Below are 18,595 nucleotides of genomic sequence, written 5' to 3' on the forward strand. Positions count from 1 at the left end.
AGGACGACCAGCGGACTCACACTGACACAGCAGAACGGCTACGGCGGCGTGATGCTGCATCGCACGCCGCAGCCCATCCAGATGTGCGTCACACACACACACACGCAGCCTCTGCTCACAACAAGCGGAGAGATGAAGCTGAGCGGAGAAGCGGCAGTGGCAGCTCTGCCTCGCGCCCTCTCCCCGTCCGCCTCACCCCTGGGACGGGGAGGAATTTCCTGAGAGCAGGAAGGATGACTTTTCCACGCACTTGGCGAGAGACGGACAGGATGAGTAGGAAAGGAAGGCAGAAGACATCATCATCATCATCATCATCCTCAGCAGCAGCAGCAGCAGCAGCAGCAGCCGGTGGCCTGCTGTGACCTGACAATGAGCCGCTGATGCAGATGTGACCGACGGCCGGTCTGAGGACCAACATGCTGCTGTTGATGCAGGTGTGTGTTTCCACAGCAGCAACGCGGAGGATGAGACGACACAAGAGGAGACGAAGATCCATCACAGGATTCCATCACAAATGAGAAAACAACATCAGATCAGGCATGTTCATGCTCATGTCCTGCTTTGGAAAAATAAGCTAACCAACACTTATCTTTAGTGGAGCTGAAAGTGACATAATATCACAACAACTCTAAGTTTGGGCACAATCTGAAACAACAGCGCTCCTCAATCGCCGGCGTAAAGGAAGGCGTGTGGTCTTTAACAGTTTCCTGGAGCTGCTGAGTGGAGCTTTGTGTGCGTTGAGGGTTCACACAGAGCAGCGCTGACTGGCTCATTGTACGCGTGAGGCCGACTGGCTGCTCACATTGAGCCCCAGCAGCCGTGAAGTAGGGCGGCGGGCATTTGTATACTCCAGTTAACCCTCGGCTCCACTGGGCCCTGGGACTCCTGCCCCACTTTGCATCACGCGACTGTGTCACAGAGCGGAGACGTCTGAGTGAGGCAGAATGACGAACAATGGGCCGCCTGCGGGCGAATTCAGCTCAAACAGGGCGATACAGCTCCAACAAACCCAGGAAAACAGGGAACCTGTCGTCACCTGAAGGCAGCACCGTACCTGCCTTCAGAGGTAGAGCCACGGGATCATTCAAAACCCATCTGGGCCAAGATTAAGACCTAAAAGCATCATTAAACCCGGCTTCAACTAAATGTTCCACTTCCCAACAAACTGTTAGTGCAACTCAGTCAGCAGCAGGTAGGAGGACACACCTGCAGGTGTCACAAGCAGGCGGTGAGACGTGAGACGTGAGACGGACCGACGGACAGACGGAAGGCCTGCATGTCTGATGATGCTGATGAATTTGAGATGAGGCCGGGGCCAAACCCCGCACGCACGCACGCACGCACGCACGCACGCACACAGTCAGTCAGTCAGCTGTGCGGGGCAGCACGCCCATGGCCGCCCGCGCGTGCGTGCGTGCGTGCGTGCGTGCTGGATGCCACGCCTTGCTGGTGTCAGCTCCGCACGCCCGGCCTCCGGGCTGCAGCACCGAGCGCAAATCCGCCGGCTGGAGAGGCGCTGTCAGACCGGCCCGCGGCTGCGGCTGCCCCGCCGGCCGCCCTGCGGGAAAGACCGGCCGGAGAAAGCGCACGAGGCACCACCAGTGACGGCGAATGCGGCTCAAATGCGCGTAAAGAGCCCATTTTCTGAGGCTCCTGTCGTTTCTGTCACCCCCCCTCCACCGCCCGCCCCTTCGCCTTTCTCTGCGCACATGCAGCGTCCAACCGGATTAATTGGGGTTTAATGCAGCAGATGCTAATTATTGGATCCGTACTGTGATTGCGACACTCGGCACGCGTCTAAATGAGCCACGAATCGTTCAATTCCGCTGAAAAAACAGCGAGAGCAGATGCAGGGGACGTAAAAGGAGAGAGATGCGTTTAAGGAGAGGGGGAATCGGGCTACTCACTGCCGGATCCAGGGAGCGTTCTGGGAGGAAAAACCGCAGCCGGGCGCGGGAGACGCTGGAGAGGCGACCGCTGGGACTCCCGCTGTAACGGTCAAGGCTTCGTCGGGATTCGTGCCGGCTCAGTCCCGGTTTTCGCCGACTCCCTTTCCCAGATATCCCAGATTTCCCCTGCTGCCACACTGAATCTCCACTCCTCAGACTGGGTGAAGTTGAAGGCAGGAAGGACGGTACATATCCGACTGAGACTTTCACAATAAGAGCACAGCGGTCCCTTGGTTCCGTTTTTGCTTCACGGTTCTTTCTTTTATCTAGTGACTGACCTCCAACTAATCAGAAGAAAACAACCAATGCTCCACATGAGCAAAACAACAGCATTACTCGCGTCACTTGTTTGTTGCCAACACCATTCCCATCAGCTTCAGCTTTAATTTTGTCTTTGAGTCTCAAACTGAGCCAGTCTCATTCCGGTGTGGTAGAGTCTGACTTGACGTACATCGGATCCCAAAAACCACAGTGGGAGCGCGCATCTATGTCCAGCGCGTTCCCGGTGCCTTGTTTCCTGTCGTGCCCAACCCAGAAATCAACCTCGACCAATCAGCCCTGATGAGGTCATTCTATTGTACGTTAGAGCCTTGTTGGGCTCCGCTTTTATTCTGCTTTCGCATTAAAGTGAGAACAATCTCTCTCACGCACACGTTACTCTTTCTGGTTCATCTGATTGACGCAGCTCACTCACTCTCCCACCACCACCATCTTAACCATCACACCGAAATATCTCCACCCATGAGCTGATTCGAGGCTGAGCCTGTTGAAGTTGTCAACACTGGCAACAGCGGCATTTGACTATGAACAAATCAGCACGTTAGCTTCTGAATCAGCTGCTTTCTAAACCAAAGCCTGACCTCTAGTGGCCGGAGGCGGTCTGTGCAGAGGATACGCTCAAACACACAAGGGCTGGAGTTTAGGTTCTGTTCCTTCACATCTTGGTGTTGTTTTGTACTTTGTAGTTTTATCTCCAGCTGTAAAAAAATTGTTTCTTTCTTGGAAATAATAATACAGTTTAACTTTAAAGGCCTCGTTTAGGCAGTAATATAAACACTAGAACATTGTTTTCATAGGAAACATGACAGATAATTAACATTTGTGTCTGGTGTTTTCCACAAACAATATCAGCTACAGAATTAAAAACAACAATAAAATGACTCATTGTCCTCGTGCTGCTTGTAAAAAAGAGTAGATTTGAAGGCAGAGCTGCTGTATTTATTGACTCACACTGTACAGGCTCCTAATAAAGTGTCCAGTGAGTGTACAGGAAGCAGAAGCAGGAAGGCAGCAGGGACCCACAGGGCTGCGTTTGTGAGGCGGTGGGCGGTGCAGGGCAGCGAGGGGTTAACCTTCACTCAGAACCCACACAGCGTTACTAATTTAGACTCCAACCGCAGTTCTCAAATGTGTGAAGCAACTAAGAGAGTGACGGGCAGGAAGACCTTCAACCTGGAGGAGCAGCCGGTCGGGACGTCCCCTGTGGTCGAGCAGCAGAAAAGGGAATTCAGACGTTCCATTCAACCGTCGTCTGTTTTACAGAAAAATGGGCGTAAATGCAACGATTTCCACCTAAAACCTGAAATGTCATTTTAGTCTACGTAGATGATGACGCCACAGCTTGTAAGTGCAAGCCTTAAAGTGTATTTATAGCACCTGCCACCACTAACACATGGCTCCCACGGTGCCTGTGTCTCGTATGATTCCAGAACCTGGCTCGGTCCAGCGCCCACTGTCGCTGGGTCAAAGGTCGGGTGCGTCCCAACTCTGAGCGATGCAGCTTCAGAGCAAACCCACACAGGAACAAGGGAACCCCTGCAGCCGGTGGTCGACCTGGAGGCGCAGCAGAGGCTGAGGCGCGAGGGGGATTCTAACCACCAACCACTTATCTGATTATCGCACGTTAGAGCGATGATGGAACTTTCTCTCTATGGCTTTAATGTTTGCGTCTAGAATTTAAGACGTAGTCACTCAGGCTTTTACCACATTACAGGCAGAGGAGCTGAATGTGATAATAATGACAGTTTCACGGGATTTGTTTAACTTGAATCCTTTTACTGATCTCAGTGTAGAATTAGTCTTTCTAGACTGACTCTGCCACATCACTTCACTTTGGCGCCAGTGACTAATGACGGAGGCTCTAACTGTGTGATTTACTGTAAACCTCTGGATGTTAGTTCGTGTTCAGGCTCCTTGTGCCTCCTGGATCCGAGGTGAGATATGAAACCATCTATCTCCCTGCAACCGCCCGTGGGCCTGTGTGTGGTGTAATGCGTGCACGCTCCTGATGAAGCCACGATGAAGCCACAAACAAACAGGCGACAACAAACAAGGAAGCGTGCAAACACACGCACGCACGCGCGCTGCAGGAACATGGACACGTGCGCGTGCGTGCGTGTGTTTGCACGCTTCCTTGTTTGTTGTCGCCTGTTTGTTTGTGGCTTCATCGTGAATAATTTGGTTTCTCAGGTTCATGCAGGAAGTGTAGAAATCTGATTTGCAGGCGTCACACGCTGCTTCTGGCTCCTCTCAGCCTCACTTTGCCGCTGAAGGCAGATGGTGCTGGCCGGAGCGCATCCAGCTGCTGCCGACATGGCGGCCTGGCCCGCGTGGATGCTGCTGCTGCTGCTGCTGCTGTGTGTGAGTGAGCGAGGGCTCGCGCGCTGCTCAGGTAGGAACACGCAAACGGCTTGAAAAACTTACACCTCTGTGTCTGATGTTTCAGGGATTTTTAAAGTGACGTCTGAAAATGACTGTGAAGCTTCTGGTCTCTGTAGGAGCCGAGTGCTTGGATGATGCAGAGCAATCAGCGTCCTCACATCTAAAATAATCCAGAAGATAAATCCAAACTAAATTCTGCCAAGGACGCTTGATTCTCTACTACTTTAGTGTAAAACTACTGTAAAACTTCACTTCACTAACCTGTTTGTTACTTTGGGGAAGACCTCGACACATGCTTACTCTTAACTTAGTTAAATCACATATTGCTCCACTGACATGTATTATATTTATTAGCTGTATTGCGTCTATTGTTTTGCTCTCTGCGGGTTCTAAACAGGAAAACGACACCTTACAGTTCGGTCAGTTTCAGTTTGACCTTTGAATAAAGGTCTCTCTTGGCTCCATTTCTGGTCTTTGCGCTTGTTGCTGGTCTGTTGATGGCCTGAGCTGCTGCCTCTGTGTGTTTCTGGTCCTACAGTTCAACCCATCGCGCCGCCAAAGCTCAGCAAAGTGTCCTGTCCACCCATCAAAGCCCAAAGCCAGATGTTCAGTTTCCTGCTGCTCCTCAACGACAGCTACGTCACTAAAATACACCTGAGTAAGGTGAGTTTTACTGTGTCACAGACGCTGTACTTATTGTTACAGCAGCGTTTTTCCTCCTTCGTCTTTTACCCGAGCAGGATTTACTGAGCTGTGCTGACAGGTTCCAAGAACCGATGCAGCTCTACCACATTACACCACAGGATCCAACCGCTGCTCCTGTTCTGCACACAGCTCGCAAATCGAGCTAGTGCGAGAGCAGCTGCACACAAAGGCAATCCTGCAAGCCAGCGCTCAGGGCGGCGGGCTGCCCGGCCACCAGGAGGCAGCAGGCCTGGTTCTGCTCAGGCTGACGTTTGCTGCCTTCAGGTCACTCAGGTGCTTTGGCTTTGGCCCGTGCCGGGCTGTGGACGGCGCAGGCGCCACCTGCCCTTCACAGAGGCTCAAATCCTGCTTTTGCACAGCACCGGCGTCTCCAACCTGCTGCAGCCGAGTTGTGTGCAGGAAGTGGTTGATGCAACTTTAACACTGAAACCACAACAACACAATATCACATTTCAAAACGGAGGTAAAACAACAAGCTCGCTTTAGCGGTGGAAGGTGGTAGTTCTTATCTCAACGGTTCTGAGGGAAACATTATCCTAGTTCATCAGATTAGGATCAATATTCCAGATAATGTCATTTATAGAACGAGGGCGTTGTGATTAGTGCCTGTTGTCTCATTGCGCTGCAGGATTTATTACATATGCAGCCCGTATGCATCTAACCTTCACCTTCACCTTCATGCAGCAGTCGGACTCCGCAGGGAGTCTGGTCTCTGGACACTTTGAGGTCACGTCCAGCGGCGCCTACGTCTGCAGGTCGGAGGGCATTTATCCTCCACCGTTCACGGAGGACTGTCGGTCCACGGCCGTCACCGAGGGCGGCCCTGAAGCCACAGAGGAGGGTACGCTGGCCCACAGCCCACCACCCCACCACCCCACCCTCACGGTGCAGGGCATCTAACCCACTCCCTCCTGCTCCCTCGCAGGAACGCAGCCTCTTCCAGCAACCAGTGGCACCGTGGCCTCGGCCCGGCTCCACTGCCCCCCCCCCGGGCTGGTACCAGAGGTGGCGATGTGGGCGGCGTGTGCTCTGTTACTGCTCTACAGCGTGTCGGTCTCCTGCATCGCCGCCGTTCTATGGGTAAAGATTCACTCAGGCTCCTGTTAACGTGCTTCATCTGAGCTTAAAGTCAGTCTTGTTTCTGTCCTCAGAGAAAGAGACGAGTGGAGGACTGTGCCGTGTACATGAACACCCGACGTGCAGATCCCAAGAGGCCAGCGAAGCCTTAACACGCATTTATTACATGTACAGGACACAGAGCGGCTCCGGGACCTTTCAGTACAAACATCAGGACCAGAGTGTGGAAATCAGAGGTGTCTCTGAGCTATGGAGGTTTATGAGACTCAAAATTCAGCTGGCAATACATTTGTTAGGTGGCTATTCAATATGCAATATCATTCATTCATTCATTCATTCATTCATTCATTCATTCATTCATTCATTCATTCATTCATTCATTCATTTAATTTGAAAATGCATTTTACATTATGTAATTCAATATTAAAAGTGACAATTCAACACCCAGTTTTATTAATAAAAAAGTTTAAATTAAAACTTCAATTGTATTTTATATTGTCATGTTTTTGTAGTCATTATTCAAATGGAAAATCAATATGCATTTTCAAATTAAATGATCAAATAGCATATTGAATTGTCATTTGACAAATGCAGCGCCATTTCATTTTTGAATAAACCTCATAAACCTCCATCATTCGTATGTGTGTCTTACAATGAACGCGTACGTCAGTCTCATCGTGCGTGTGAAGAACTTATTTTGTCTTTGGGTTTGATCACTGCATGTTTCTGATGTGTCGCCTAATTACTATAAATGATCAATAAACAGTTTTATTAAGAATTCATTTATATTTGTTTACATTGACGTGTACGTGTTACTTTGCTCTGCTGTAAAACATCTGCTGCAATAACTGTAGGATTCAGAACGAAAAGCTGGGTTTGAGTAACTGGTCGTTGCGTTGGTGTAAAATGCAAAATGGATTTTTCAGGTTTCATCAAGAAATGAGTAGTCAGACTTCATGTTTACTCATGTTACATCATCAATATTTCAGAAATATCTCATGAGCTGAATTACAGGTCGTGGAAACGCACTCGAGTGGAAGAGTAACAATAATATAACTGCAAGCAACTGCTCTTGTGCTTTTGCAGGAAATCTGATACCAAAGATGCTGCAAAGACCATAACTGCGATATGAACATGACCAAACCACTGCAGCTGCCATCTTCAAGATATTCTATATGAATCACTATGAAATTAGTGAAACAGCAAAATCAAGTTGAGATAGAGAAACTCACAGAAACGATCATAATCAGCGTTTTGACTCTCGCAGCAGAATATTCCTTGTTTCTGTGAAACTAACATAGAGTTTCACAACCTCCTCTAGAGCCGCGTTCGGTTCAGAACGATTCAGGTACGAAGCAGAAAAGAAGCTGCACGTTGACCACGCGGCTCCAAACAGCCGGAGGGGTCTTTGTTTAAACAGTCTGAGAGGATACGTTAGTATCAGGTCTGAGCTGAAACGCAGGGTCAGTACCAGAGATGCAAGTTGCAAACGAAAACATTGCCTAAAAGTACAGAAAGGTCATTTCCACCTCTGCTGAAGTCAAGGAATCGGCAGCGTCTGAGTCCTGGTGTCATGTTCAGTGTTTACTGTTGCTGGATGCACCTGCAGCCTCCACACCTTTACATCAACGGTCTCAGGAGCCTGAAGGAGAAGAGCAAAACGGTGACAGTGCTGCAAAGGCACAAAAGCTCATGAGTTTCACATCTCTGAAGAGCGGAAATACGTTTTAAATACATAGAGAGCCGTGAGCGTTTGCTCTTTATGGTTCAGACGCTGTCACAGATACAGAAGCAGTTTTCCACGTTTAGGGACTGACTGAACGCGGCCTGTGTATATTTTGGCGCTTCAGACCAAAGCGTAGTGAAACAATGACAGCAGCAGAACTGGGCAGGTTTTTCCGGGTGACTGAAGCCTGTAGTGCTGACTGTAACTTCTCAGCTCTGTTAGTCTGGGGCTTAACCCCACAAAGGGTTTCCAGGCAGATGTGACGTCAGGAGGAGCCAGAATCTCAAACATCAGCGCTTTCTCTGCGATCGGCTCGTTTCCACTGTCAATGAAAGACACACACACAAAACATGAAACTGCACAAATGATTGTAATATTCCAGAGCCGACACGTGGGCGTTAGCGTCATGAGGCATGAAGGAGCAGCTGGATCTGGACCACGGCCTCTGGAGCGCGACAGTGGTTGTCTGATGACTCTGCACACGTTTGCGCTCCTGTCACAGTCCCAGAGTCTGAGCAGCAGCTCATCATCAAACACAGCTTTGCAAACGCAGGCGCTGACACTAATACAGCTGATGCTGCCTTCAAGCTCCCAAAGCGCAGGTGCACCTCCGCACCCGTGTGGCGAATGCCCGATCCGACTGTCCAGTTCATCGTGGAGGTGGACGCTTCCAATCCCGGGGTAGAAGCAGTCATCTCGCAACGAGACGCTGAGGGAGGGAAGTCTCTGTACTGGGACGTGGCTGCAAGCGGTCACCCACTGAACCTGGTTATAACATGGGTGACGGGGAGCAGTCACAGTCAAGGTGGCGCCACTGGTTGGAGCAGCCTTTTCTCATGTTCACCGCTCACGACGCCTCATCAGGTGGTTGGGACCAGCTCGGCCCTTCTCACCCGGACTCGAGTGTCCAAACATGTCCGGGTCGGCCCCGTCCTGTCTTCAAGCAGCCCCTCGCTTGGAGCCAGCACCTGATATGGGTGGAACTGAGCACACCACACCTCGCCTGCTCTTCTACTGCTCCTTCCCCTTTCCAGTCCGATACCAACTCCCACATTTCCCGTCTCTGGTGGTGCAATGCTGCTCAGTCAGGACAGACACAGGAAGGAGGTGCGTTGCCTTGGCAGGCGGTTGGTCTATAGCGTTGGCCAGCAGGCGTGACTGGACCTCCCCTGAACAAGCAGTCAAGCTGACGCAGACGTTCTTTGGGCCATTTGCCACAGAGAGGATCATTGCCCTGCCTCTGTCAGAGCCACTTTACGCAGTCAATACTCTCCATGTCAAGCTCTTCTGCCACTGCCCGCGTCATCGATGGCGGTCCTGCCTGCCGCAACCAGAGGCCACTGGCTTCTGGTTCTGGAGAGAGGGGAGCGAGGGGAGAGAGGGGAGAGAGGGAGAGAGGGGAGCGAGGGAGAGGGGGGGGAGAGAGGGGAGCGAGGGGAGAGAGAGGGGAGAGAGAGGGGAGCAAGGGGAGAGAGAGGGGAGAGGGGGGAGAGAGGGGAGCGAGGGGAGACGAGGGGGAGAGAGGGAGAGAGAGGGGAGAGAGGGGAGGAGTGGAGGGGAGGGAGAGCGAGGGATGGAGAGGGGGGAGAGAGGGGAGAGAGGGGAGAGAGGGGAGCAGAGGGGGGAGAGAGGGGAGAGAGGGGAGAGGGGGAGAGAGGGGAGAGAGGGGAGAGAGGGGGAGAGAGAAGAGGGGGAGAGAGGGGAGAGAGGGGGAGAGGGGGGAGAGAGAGGGAGAGAGGGGAGGGGGGGGAGAGGGGGGGGGGAGAGAGGGGGGGAGAGAGGGGAGAGAGGGGAGCGAGTGGAGAGAGGGGAGCGAGGGGAGAGAGGGGAGAGGGGGGAGAGAGGGGAGAGAGGGGAGCGAGGGGAGAGGGGGGAGCGAGGGGAGCGAGGGGAGAGAGGGGAGCGAGTGGAGCGAGGGGAGCGAGGGGAGAGGGGGGAGAGAGGGGAGCGAGGGGAGCGAGTGGAGCGAGGGGAGAGGGGGGAGCGAGGGGAGAGGGGGGAGCGAGAGGGGAGAGAGAGGGGAGAGAGAGGGGAGAGAGAGGGGAGAGAGAGGGGAGCGAGGGGAGCGAGGAGACGGGGTTTCAGCACCTTGAAGCAGGGAGGGATGCGGGCCGGAGGAGCACTCATGGATCCAGCTGGACGTCCTGGACCCGTCTCGTCACGGCTCCACCCCATCCTGGACTCCCTGTCGATGGGTGTGTTCCATCAGGTGCAACCACTCAGTCATCAGCTCCGTATTTAAGCACCAGTTCTCACCGAGGTCAGATTGGTGCGCTTCCATGCCTACACTCCAGCAAGTGTCCAGTAAGTCCAGCCCAGGTACCGAACCCGAGCCTTGTTCTGGCCTTGACTCAGACTGCTTGTTCTGTGAACGACACGAACCCAACTGAGCTCCATCTTATACTTTATTTTACTCTTTTTGGCTCTTTGCACCGAACACAAACAGCTTGTGCTCATTAAGACAGTGTTTACTAAAACCAAACAGCCGTTTAACCTGATGATCTCTAAGAACGAGCAGGACTGATCCTGGATCACCTGGAACCAGGTGAGACCAGCACAAACCAGAACCATGAAGCAGCTTCACCAAATCAGAGGCTGCGTCTCTTCAGTTCAAAGCTTCAGTTCTGTTTTAAATTTTGACGTCTCTGAATTCTAAAAGCTGCATGGAAATTTCTAGCAGTTGAGTTTCAGTAAATATTAAGGTGTTTCCATACGAACACGTGTTTTGAGTCACGCTTTTATAGTTCAGTTCAGTCTTAAACTGAAGCACATTTAACATCATATTCGATCCTGTTTCCTCTGAATGAGATGAGAACAGGATCTATCGTATTTGTGGCTGAGGCTGACGAACTTTTCTGCTTTGATGCATCTTGTCAAAATCAAGGTTTCTGTTACCTCAAATCTGCTGAAGCAGCCAGAAGCCGATTTCACCCCCAGGTCCATTTGCATGTTTTCCACAGTTACATCAGAAAGATTCTGTTGAAGTGCGGCTTCAACGGTTTCTGTTTAAAGTCCTTGTGTTTTTTTATTTAACTTTGTTGTCTGTGTTTTAGATTTTCCTCTCATTATGATTTGATGTGATTTAATATTAACTCATCACTATCTACCATCTACACACATTTTCTTCCATTCTGGAGAAAGAAGCTGCCGATGTTGCAGAAATACAATAAATTGCTGAAATCGGTTCTTCTCGGCTTTCCTGCAGAACCACAGCTTCAAACTCTCGTCTCTCTTTACCGGCAAAACACGTCGTCACTTCCTGTGATGGCAAACAAGTTTCCATGACAGCGGAGGGAAAAGTACAAACTATAAAGGTGAGATTGTCTGTTTTTGCTGTGTTTTAATGAAATGCGCTCAGTGTGAGTGTGTGAGCTCGCAGTCGTCGCTGGCTTTATATGTGACCTGACCTGTTGTGTAACTGAGATTCTGTAGGATGCTCCTGACTCACTGTGTGATGCTGTCAGTCCTGGGTCTGTGTCTGCCTGCACGGGCTGGTGAGTATTTACAGACTTTAACTGTGATATGATGCCGTCTTTATCCATTGTTTCAAAAAAGCTGACCAACAGAAACCAGAAATTATTCATTTATTGATTGATTTTATTTATCTATCCTAACTCAAATAAGATAATTTGACAAAGAATATGTTATGAGTAAGACTGAGTTCTGTAGCAATTAGAAATATAACAATAAGATCTACGACTATAAAAAGTGGAAGAGCTGTGTGTGTCTTTACAGCTTCATGAGAGAAGCTCCTGAATTCTGTTTGACTTTTGCCCAGTATACAGAGATACTGTTGTAAAACTGATTTATTTGATTATTGTGCCCTAACATCTGTCTGTTTGAACAACTGCCATCCATCCATCCATCCATCCATCCATCCATCCATCCATCCATCCATCCATCCATCCATCCATCCATCCATCCATCCATCCATCCATCCATCCATCCATCCATCCATCCATCCATCCATCCATCCATCTCAACTATGGAGTAAATAATAGTCCTGGATTGTTTTGCATTAACATTGTTCATTTTGACTTGCACGTATACAACGTGTACATGGCTGAAATAAAAACGTCAGTAGTTCTCCATTATTTGAGGAGCCTGAATACGTGTTTGGCTCAAGACTGGAGACGGGGAAGCATCCGGTACCTACAGGGATCATGTGTTGGACTGGTTTCTGGCTGCAACTCTCGGCGTGAAATCCAAACCAGGCATATTTTCCAAAATATGTCACAGTGAAACTGAACCATGCCACTGGAAACAACAATATTAACAGGAACAGACTCTCAGGAGATTTTCCTGCCGTTTCACCTGTTTTGTAGAAAGTTGAACAACAAAGATGCCACAGCATCATATTATTAGCGTGGTTTTCATGCGTTCAGTGGCGTCACTGACTGTGTTCATCGTTGGGAATGTGTGGGACATGTGCAGAGCGGCTGTGCAGCCAAACCACAGCGCGTCGTTGGGTGTGTGGGTGTGAAGCCTCGACAGTAAAACGCTCAATAACAGAGTGATGGAGAGTGAGTTTAGTCCACATCTGCCTGGAACCTGAACCTGTAACTGAAGCCTTCCTTTCTGGCTCCAGCTGTGACGGTGGTGCAGCCCTACAGAGTGCTGAGCTCCAACGCCACGGCAACGGTCCGATGCTGGATCCAGCCCCAGCCCGCCTATCACCAGAGCCAGTCCCCTGAGGAGCAGAGCCCTCCGTACCCGTACCCGGACCCCGAGGTGTTCCGTGTGGCCCTGCTGAGGAGCCCTCACGGCTCCCAGGAGCTGTGCTCGTCTGTGATCAACGTCACCGGGCAGAGAGTCACAGATGTGAAGGCCGAGGGAGAGGTGAGGCTGAATGAGGTCATCAGACTTCATCCAACAGCTGATCGTTAAACAGACTGGGGCAACAGAACTCGGGGGTTTGATGTAGGAGCTGTGATCATAACCTCTTTGTTGCTGTAACCATGGCAACATAAAACCACATTTTTACGAGAAGGGACTTTGAAAATCAGGCCTGTGATCGTGTACATAGCTGTCACTAATGGGTGGGAGTTAATGGTCCGGTCTGAGGAGGCAGCCTGGCGTCTTCTAACCTCCTTGTCGTGGTGCAGGTTCAGTGCACCGCTCGGGTGCAGGCGGGCGCCGTGGAGGTGACGGTGTCGGGCCTGAAGCCCTCACACACAGACATCTACCGCTGTAACATCGAGATCTTCTACCCGCCGCCGTTCCTGCGGCTCACTGGCAACGGCACACTCATCCACGTCCCAGGTGAGACCCACACGCGGCCTCCAGGCGGCGCCTGCGTCGGCCCGCTTCCTGTCTCACCCGCGCCGCTCTGCCTGCAGACAGCTGTCCTCAGCGGGGGGCCGAGGCCCAGGTGGCCCAGCACAGCGATGGAGCGGAGGAGGCGGAGCGCGACGGCACCCTCAGTCTTCCTGTGGTCGTGCTGGTGATGCTGATCATCTTTGTCCTCATCGCCATCGTCTACTTGCAGGTGAGAGCATCGAGGCTTGTAGTTGTTAGGAATGGGTCCAGACCTGACATGTGCGACAGGAAGACAAAGGTGTGGAGGTCTGGACCCACCTCCACCAGCGGTGGCAGTAACGACCAGTCTGTGCGCTGTCTGCTTCCAGTCTCTCCAGTGCAGACGAGGGCGGAGGGAGGTCATCGGGGCGGTGCCCGTCGGAGCTCACAAAGTGGAAGCTGTGGCGGTTTCATACGGAAACATTGCATGAAGGAACGTGAAGGCGGTTTAACGGCGTTAGAACCCCTTGGTTCTGAATGAAGCCGTGTGTTTGGGTCAGTAGTGACCCTTTAATTTCACCTCTGTTGTGATTGAGGTTCCACTGTAGAAAAGCACAAGATGACATTCGAGTGTCTGCGCATGTTTTACTTGTTAAGTACGAATGTAACGTTTACGTTCTTGTAAACTGAATGGCTGTTACCTGCAGCTTGTGGCTCACGCTGTACAGACTGAACCAGGACGCAATGCTTTGAGTCTCTGAATGATCTGCCTCTTACTGTTACCTCGTGTCTGCTTTTCCTGTTGCCGTGTCACGAAAATTCATGTTGGATTCATTGTTTCTCGAAAATAAAGGTTTCAATGTCATTTTGTGCAATTTATTTCTTGAATAAACTTTTAACAAGTTGTTAAACTAGAACACTTTGCTAATATAGAGATAATATCATTATTATAACCATTAATACGTCAGTCGTCACGCTGTCTGTCTGATCCAGGACCAGACCTGCTTTTGGCCTCATCCTCACTGGGCTGCAGCCTGTCACTACCCACTGGTGCCACTAGATGACGTGTACGTCTCTAACAGCACCTCGTGTGCAGCCGGGCTCCTTTTGGTCTGGTTTCCAAGTAAATCTGCCTCATCATCAGTATCAAACTGTGCCTCTGTGGGTCACTTTACACAGAGGAAGGTGATGGTGGTGTTAAATGTTCCTACTGTGGTTGGGGTACCAGACCCTGACCCGTTGGAACGGGTCTGTCGGTATCTGGAGAACGGACAGAATCTAAACATCAGGCACAGGTGGCAGGTTCACATCCAGCTGATCAAACATACAGTGTCCAGTGAACCCTGAGGCAGGAAGTTGGTCAGGTGACGGGCAGGTTCTGATCCCAGGATCAGGAAATGGATGGAGCTACAGATGTAGGCCGACGTCAGCCAGGTGTATAACATGTCAGCACAATTTGTAGTCGAGTCGAGCGTAGTCAAGACTCCTGCTTCTTATTCTTCTACTCCACTTCTGTTTATGTGGCGATAAATATCTCCAACTCTGGACCTTGTTATGGAACAAATTTCAGAAGCTGTAGAAGCGATATATAATTTCCCCACTCGCCCTTGCTTCTTCCTGATGTTGCTATCACCTGCTACACCTGTCACTACAGCCTTGTTCTCTCCCTTGTCCACCTCCACTATGTCGGGTTGGTTGGTCGGTCAGTACCAGTCTGCACGGGTCCAGAAAGATCATGATGCAGTAATAGAGGATTAAAACACTTACTCATGCACAGCTCTTTCTAAATTACTGTAAATCTAACATATTACTGTAAATCCATGGTAGGGAAGATCCCATTCATTAAAATCAAGCACCAGTAACATCAGGACACGCAACAGGTTGCTTTGGATCAACACAATCAAATCTAGTTCTGTGAATAGCCTCAACGCTGGGCTCAGACAAGGCGGAGAGTTCAGAGGGTTTAATCAGAATCTTGGTTACAAACAGGTGAGGGTCGGTACAGTGTTGAAACAGCTAAGGTACTGGGAACAGGCAGGAGTCTGAAACACAAGGCAGCAAGAAGGTGCAGGGTTCAAGGCGAGGTCAGAGAGCACAGGTCAAAGACTGGCAAAACTCATGGAGTGAGTGCTGCAATGCTGGCGGAGGAACAGACAATCTGGCAGCTTGACAGGGGGATGCTGGTGCCTAAGTACGAGGCAAAATTACACATGGACTGCAGTTGGTGAGTCATGTGACCGGGAGTAAAGCAGGAGCTGATGCAGACGGGCAGGATGGAAACAGGAAGTAGCAAAATAAAGTAGGGACTAGAACTAAACACAACTACGAAGCAGGATCTGTGACAGGTCAGAACCGGTCACTGCTGTGACTCTGGTTCAGACCATGTGGACGATGCTCAGTTTGGCTCTGAAGTTTCTCCTTCTTATGTCGTCTCTTTCATTTAAGTTCTGGACACCATGAAATGGTTTTTAAGCTTTTATTTTGATCACATTCATTAACAGAGGAAATGATGTGTTTGTGAATGAACTGGAAGGACCAGAGCGATTATAACTTGTGTTAAATCCACTCCACAGCTTCATGCTTCTTTCTCACAGATCCACCGCTGAGATGCATCACAGCGCATGTCGTTCCAACGAGCACGGTAACCAGTGATCTCTACACAGTCCTCATCACCAGTCGGACCACTATTATTAGGTTCATCCTTCCACCAGAACCTATCAGGTGTAAGAACAGAGCATGAACTGGAGCAGAGTGAAGTCCAGACTACGACCATCTGGTCTGATTCACGTCTCAGTCTTACTGAGCTGAGTTGGAGGTCAGTGGAGTTCCATCGATCCAGGTCCAGGACCCCTCATGGCCCCTGTCACTCAAACCAATCCAAGCTGCCTTCTTGGTGATTCCAGAGACGAACGTCTGTTGGAAGCAGAACAACATGTAGGAAGAACAGATGTAGGAAGTTTGGAGCAAAATGTGGGACAGTGACAGCTTCTGTCCTGCACCTCTACTTCTGTCAGGATCCCTGTGCTGGATCTGACAGAGGTTTTCTTCTTGCCCTCACTAGTGATGCTAAAATCTAGGTTTTGTGAAGCTCTGAGCAACTTTGACACTGTTGAAATCCACTCACTGCTCGAAATGTGTGATAAAGTTAGAACAGCATCTGCTGGTTGTGTGTGAGAACTGCCAAAACAGACTGTCCTTCGAAGCCGCACTGAGAGACGATCACAGTGTCAGGAATCTGGACTGTTTGAGTCTGTTCGAGCCACTTTCGGGTTTTATTTTGATAAGGTCCTGTTCTCATTTCATGTTCATGCTTTACTTCCTGTCACGAGTTTTCTCAGTTTTCTTTCCAGCGTTCGTCCTCTATAAGTCTGATTTTGCTGCCTGATTTCTTGACACTGACACTGCCTTCATTTTAGTACCAGAACGTGTTGCTCCTGGTTTATTATTTCCTGCCTTAGAATCAAATTCCTTTTTTTGTCCTGTACAATACAATAAAGCTGATTCTGATTTTATGTACACTGTTGTTTAATTTATTAATGAAGTAATTTTGTTGCTCTACCCTGACTCCCTCCATCTCTGACTTCATCCAGGTAATATATGATATGATATATGACATTCACCTGCTCTTCCCTGCTCTTTATCACCACCAGATGTGCGCCTCTCCTTATGCAGTCGTTTCTGCCGACTGTCCAAGGTCCAGACCGACTGGAGAGGAGGTAACAGGAACAGCCGAACATCCTCCATCCAGCAGGACACGCTTTCTCTGTAGCAGAAAGCAGCTAGCATCAGTTCAAACACACGTCCAGAAGTATGTGGTGACACAGTTTTAAATTATAAAATATTATAACGCTAACTCTGCTTAAGCAGCTTCTGCATTTCAGTGATGTTGATCTTCAGCTGGTTTCTCTGCTCAGTCAGATCAGTGACGTTGGTCTTCAGCTGGTTTCTCTCCTCAGTCAGATCAGTGACGTTGGCTTTGATGGTGAAGAGTTCTGCAGCAGCATCGTGGTCTGATAACGAGATACAGATAAAGCACACGATCAGTTATCTTTAAGAGCAACATGAAAAAAAAGAATAAATAAATGTCTACACATCTGTAAGTAGGTTCAGGCTCCTTAAAGCCGTTGACTCACAGAGAAAACCTTGGCGGATGTGTCCAGCGAGCAGCAGAACACTCAGCAGAACCAGATTGAGGACGACGGGACCAGAACACTTTGTGTTTGACCTGAGACCTGAACAGAAATGGGATTATTATTATTATTATTATTATTATTATTATTATTATTATTGTATATAACGCTTGTTGGAATATATGGACGTTTATCAAACTCAAAATTCAAATAGCAATGCATTTGCTATTCAATATGCAATTACATCCTTTAATTTGAAAATGCATTTTATATTTTGCAATTCAATATTAAAAGTGGGGATTAAATAAAAGCATAAATAAAGACTTTTGAATTCAATGAAATGCGACTGCAGGCAGCTGTAATGCATTGCAACTTGTAAACACGCTGTAAGAGGGCAATGAATCATCACTTTTAATCCTGAATTGAGAGTCATGAAATTGTAAAGTGAATTGACAGATGCATTGCCATTTGAATTTTGAGTTAAACTTCCATATTCACAGTCTGGTCAAACATTCTCACCCGTCTGATTCCTCGTAGGCCTTGAGTGGACAAACCCCTCATGTTCGACACTGATGGATGTTTCCTCCATGGTTGAAGAGACTGATGAGCTTTAAAATCTTGCTGATTTTAAGAAGCAGCAACAGGAAGCTCAAAAGATGGGCGGTGGGATCTTATCAGAGGGCATTTTTTCTTTTTTAGACATGTTAGAGAATTAAGATACTCACTCAATCAAATCTATGAAAGCCTCATGTTCAAGCAGAAGCTTCCTGTAAATGTAAACAGCTCCCCTAAAACCATCACTGTGGGAGCTGACTTATCCACAGGGTCCAGGTATTATTTTCTGTTCTCATTTTGAGGATATTTTCTGGTATTCAGGGTCCAGGTATCACTGATTTTCTGTTTCTAGCTTTTTCCCCCTGTTGCCAGTGATCATTTCTCAACCTATGTTCATTTCTGTTGTTCAAAAAAAGATTTAATTCACGCTTGCCCTTTTTTTGTGGAAGGTGGATGTACTGTGTGCAGGAGACGCGGTGGAAGGGCAGCAAAGCCTGCAGTGTTGGAGGAGGATAGAAACTGTTCTACCACGGTGTGGAAAGGAAGAGAAACGG

The 18,595-nt window shown here is 49.3% G+C and overlaps 4 protein-coding genes across 7 annotated transcripts in view; 2 read left to right on the plus strand and 2 right to left on the minus strand.

Moving 5' to 3' along the window:
• raph1a (Ras association (RalGDS/AF-6) and pleckstrin homology domains 1a) overlaps positions 1 to 2,548 on the minus strand; it is a 28,710-nt gene extending 26,162 nt beyond the window's left edge. For both annotated transcript variants that reach the window (XM_029136483.3, XM_029136481.3), the window contains exon 1: positions 1,908 to 2,548. The gene's annotated coding sequence lies outside the window, so the exon portion shown is untranslated. The remainder of the gene's footprint in view (positions 1 to 1,907) is intronic.
• A 1,796-nt stretch (positions 2,549 to 4,344) lies between these two features.
• Positions 4,345 to 7,174, plus strand: LOC114847241 (uncharacterized). Of its 2 annotated transcripts, none has more exons than XM_029136762.3 (5): positions 4,345 to 4,620; positions 5,149 to 5,273; positions 6,003 to 6,156; positions 6,241 to 6,395; positions 6,467 to 7,174. In XM_029136762.3, the coding sequence occupies exons 1-5, from the start codon at positions 4,506 to 4,508 to the stop codon at positions 6,542 to 6,544; spliced, it is 627 nt and encodes a 208-aa protein (XP_028992595.1). In that variant the 5' UTR covers positions 4,345 to 4,505; the 3' UTR covers positions 6,545 to 7,174. The 2 variants fall into 2 exon arrangements, with proteins under 2 accessions (XP_028992595.1, XP_028992594.1); XM_029136761.3 differs by having other exon boundaries at positions 4,349 to 4,620; positions 6,000 to 6,156.
• Positions 7,175 to 10,493: 3,319 nt separating this feature from the next.
• cd28 (CD28 molecule) lies at positions 10,494 to 14,245 on the plus strand. Of its 2 annotated transcripts, XM_029136833.3 has the most exons (7): positions 10,494 to 10,663; positions 11,324 to 11,432; positions 11,551 to 11,612; positions 12,707 to 12,957; positions 13,224 to 13,380; positions 13,458 to 13,606; positions 13,746 to 14,245. In XM_029136833.3, the coding sequence occupies exons 3-7, from the start codon at positions 11,552 to 11,554 to the stop codon at positions 13,845 to 13,847; spliced, it is 720 nt and encodes a 239-aa protein (XP_028992666.1). In that variant the 5' UTR covers positions 10,494 to 10,663; positions 11,324 to 11,432; position 11,551; the 3' UTR covers positions 13,848 to 14,245. The 2 variants fall into 2 exon arrangements, with proteins under 2 accessions (XP_028992666.1, XP_028992665.1); XM_029136832.3 differs by lacking the exons at positions 10,494 to 10,663; positions 11,324 to 11,432 and having other exon boundaries at positions 11,454 to 11,612.
• A 1,572-nt stretch (positions 14,246 to 15,817) lies between these two features.
• LOC114847668 (CD209 antigen-like protein E) lies at positions 15,818 to 18,394 on the minus strand. Its single transcript, XM_029137636.3, has 6 exons — positions 18,006 to 18,394; positions 17,490 to 17,588; positions 17,211 to 17,366; positions 16,977 to 17,119; positions 16,157 to 16,269; positions 15,818 to 16,070 (listed from the first exon to the last, which is right to left on the minus strand). Exons 1-6 carry the CDS (start codon positions 18,073 to 18,075, stop codon positions 15,932 to 15,934), a joined length of 720 nt encoding a protein of 239 aa, XP_028993469.1. The 5' UTR covers positions 18,076 to 18,394; the 3' UTR covers positions 15,818 to 15,931.
• Between the last annotated feature and the right edge of the window lie 201 nt (positions 18,395 to 18,595).

This window comes from Betta splendens, chromosome 21 (genome assembly GCF_900634795.4).
Source record: "Betta splendens chromosome 21, fBetSpl5.4, whole genome shotgun sequence".
Lineage (NCBI taxonomy): Eukaryota > Metazoa > Chordata > Actinopteri > Anabantiformes > Osphronemidae > Betta > Betta splendens.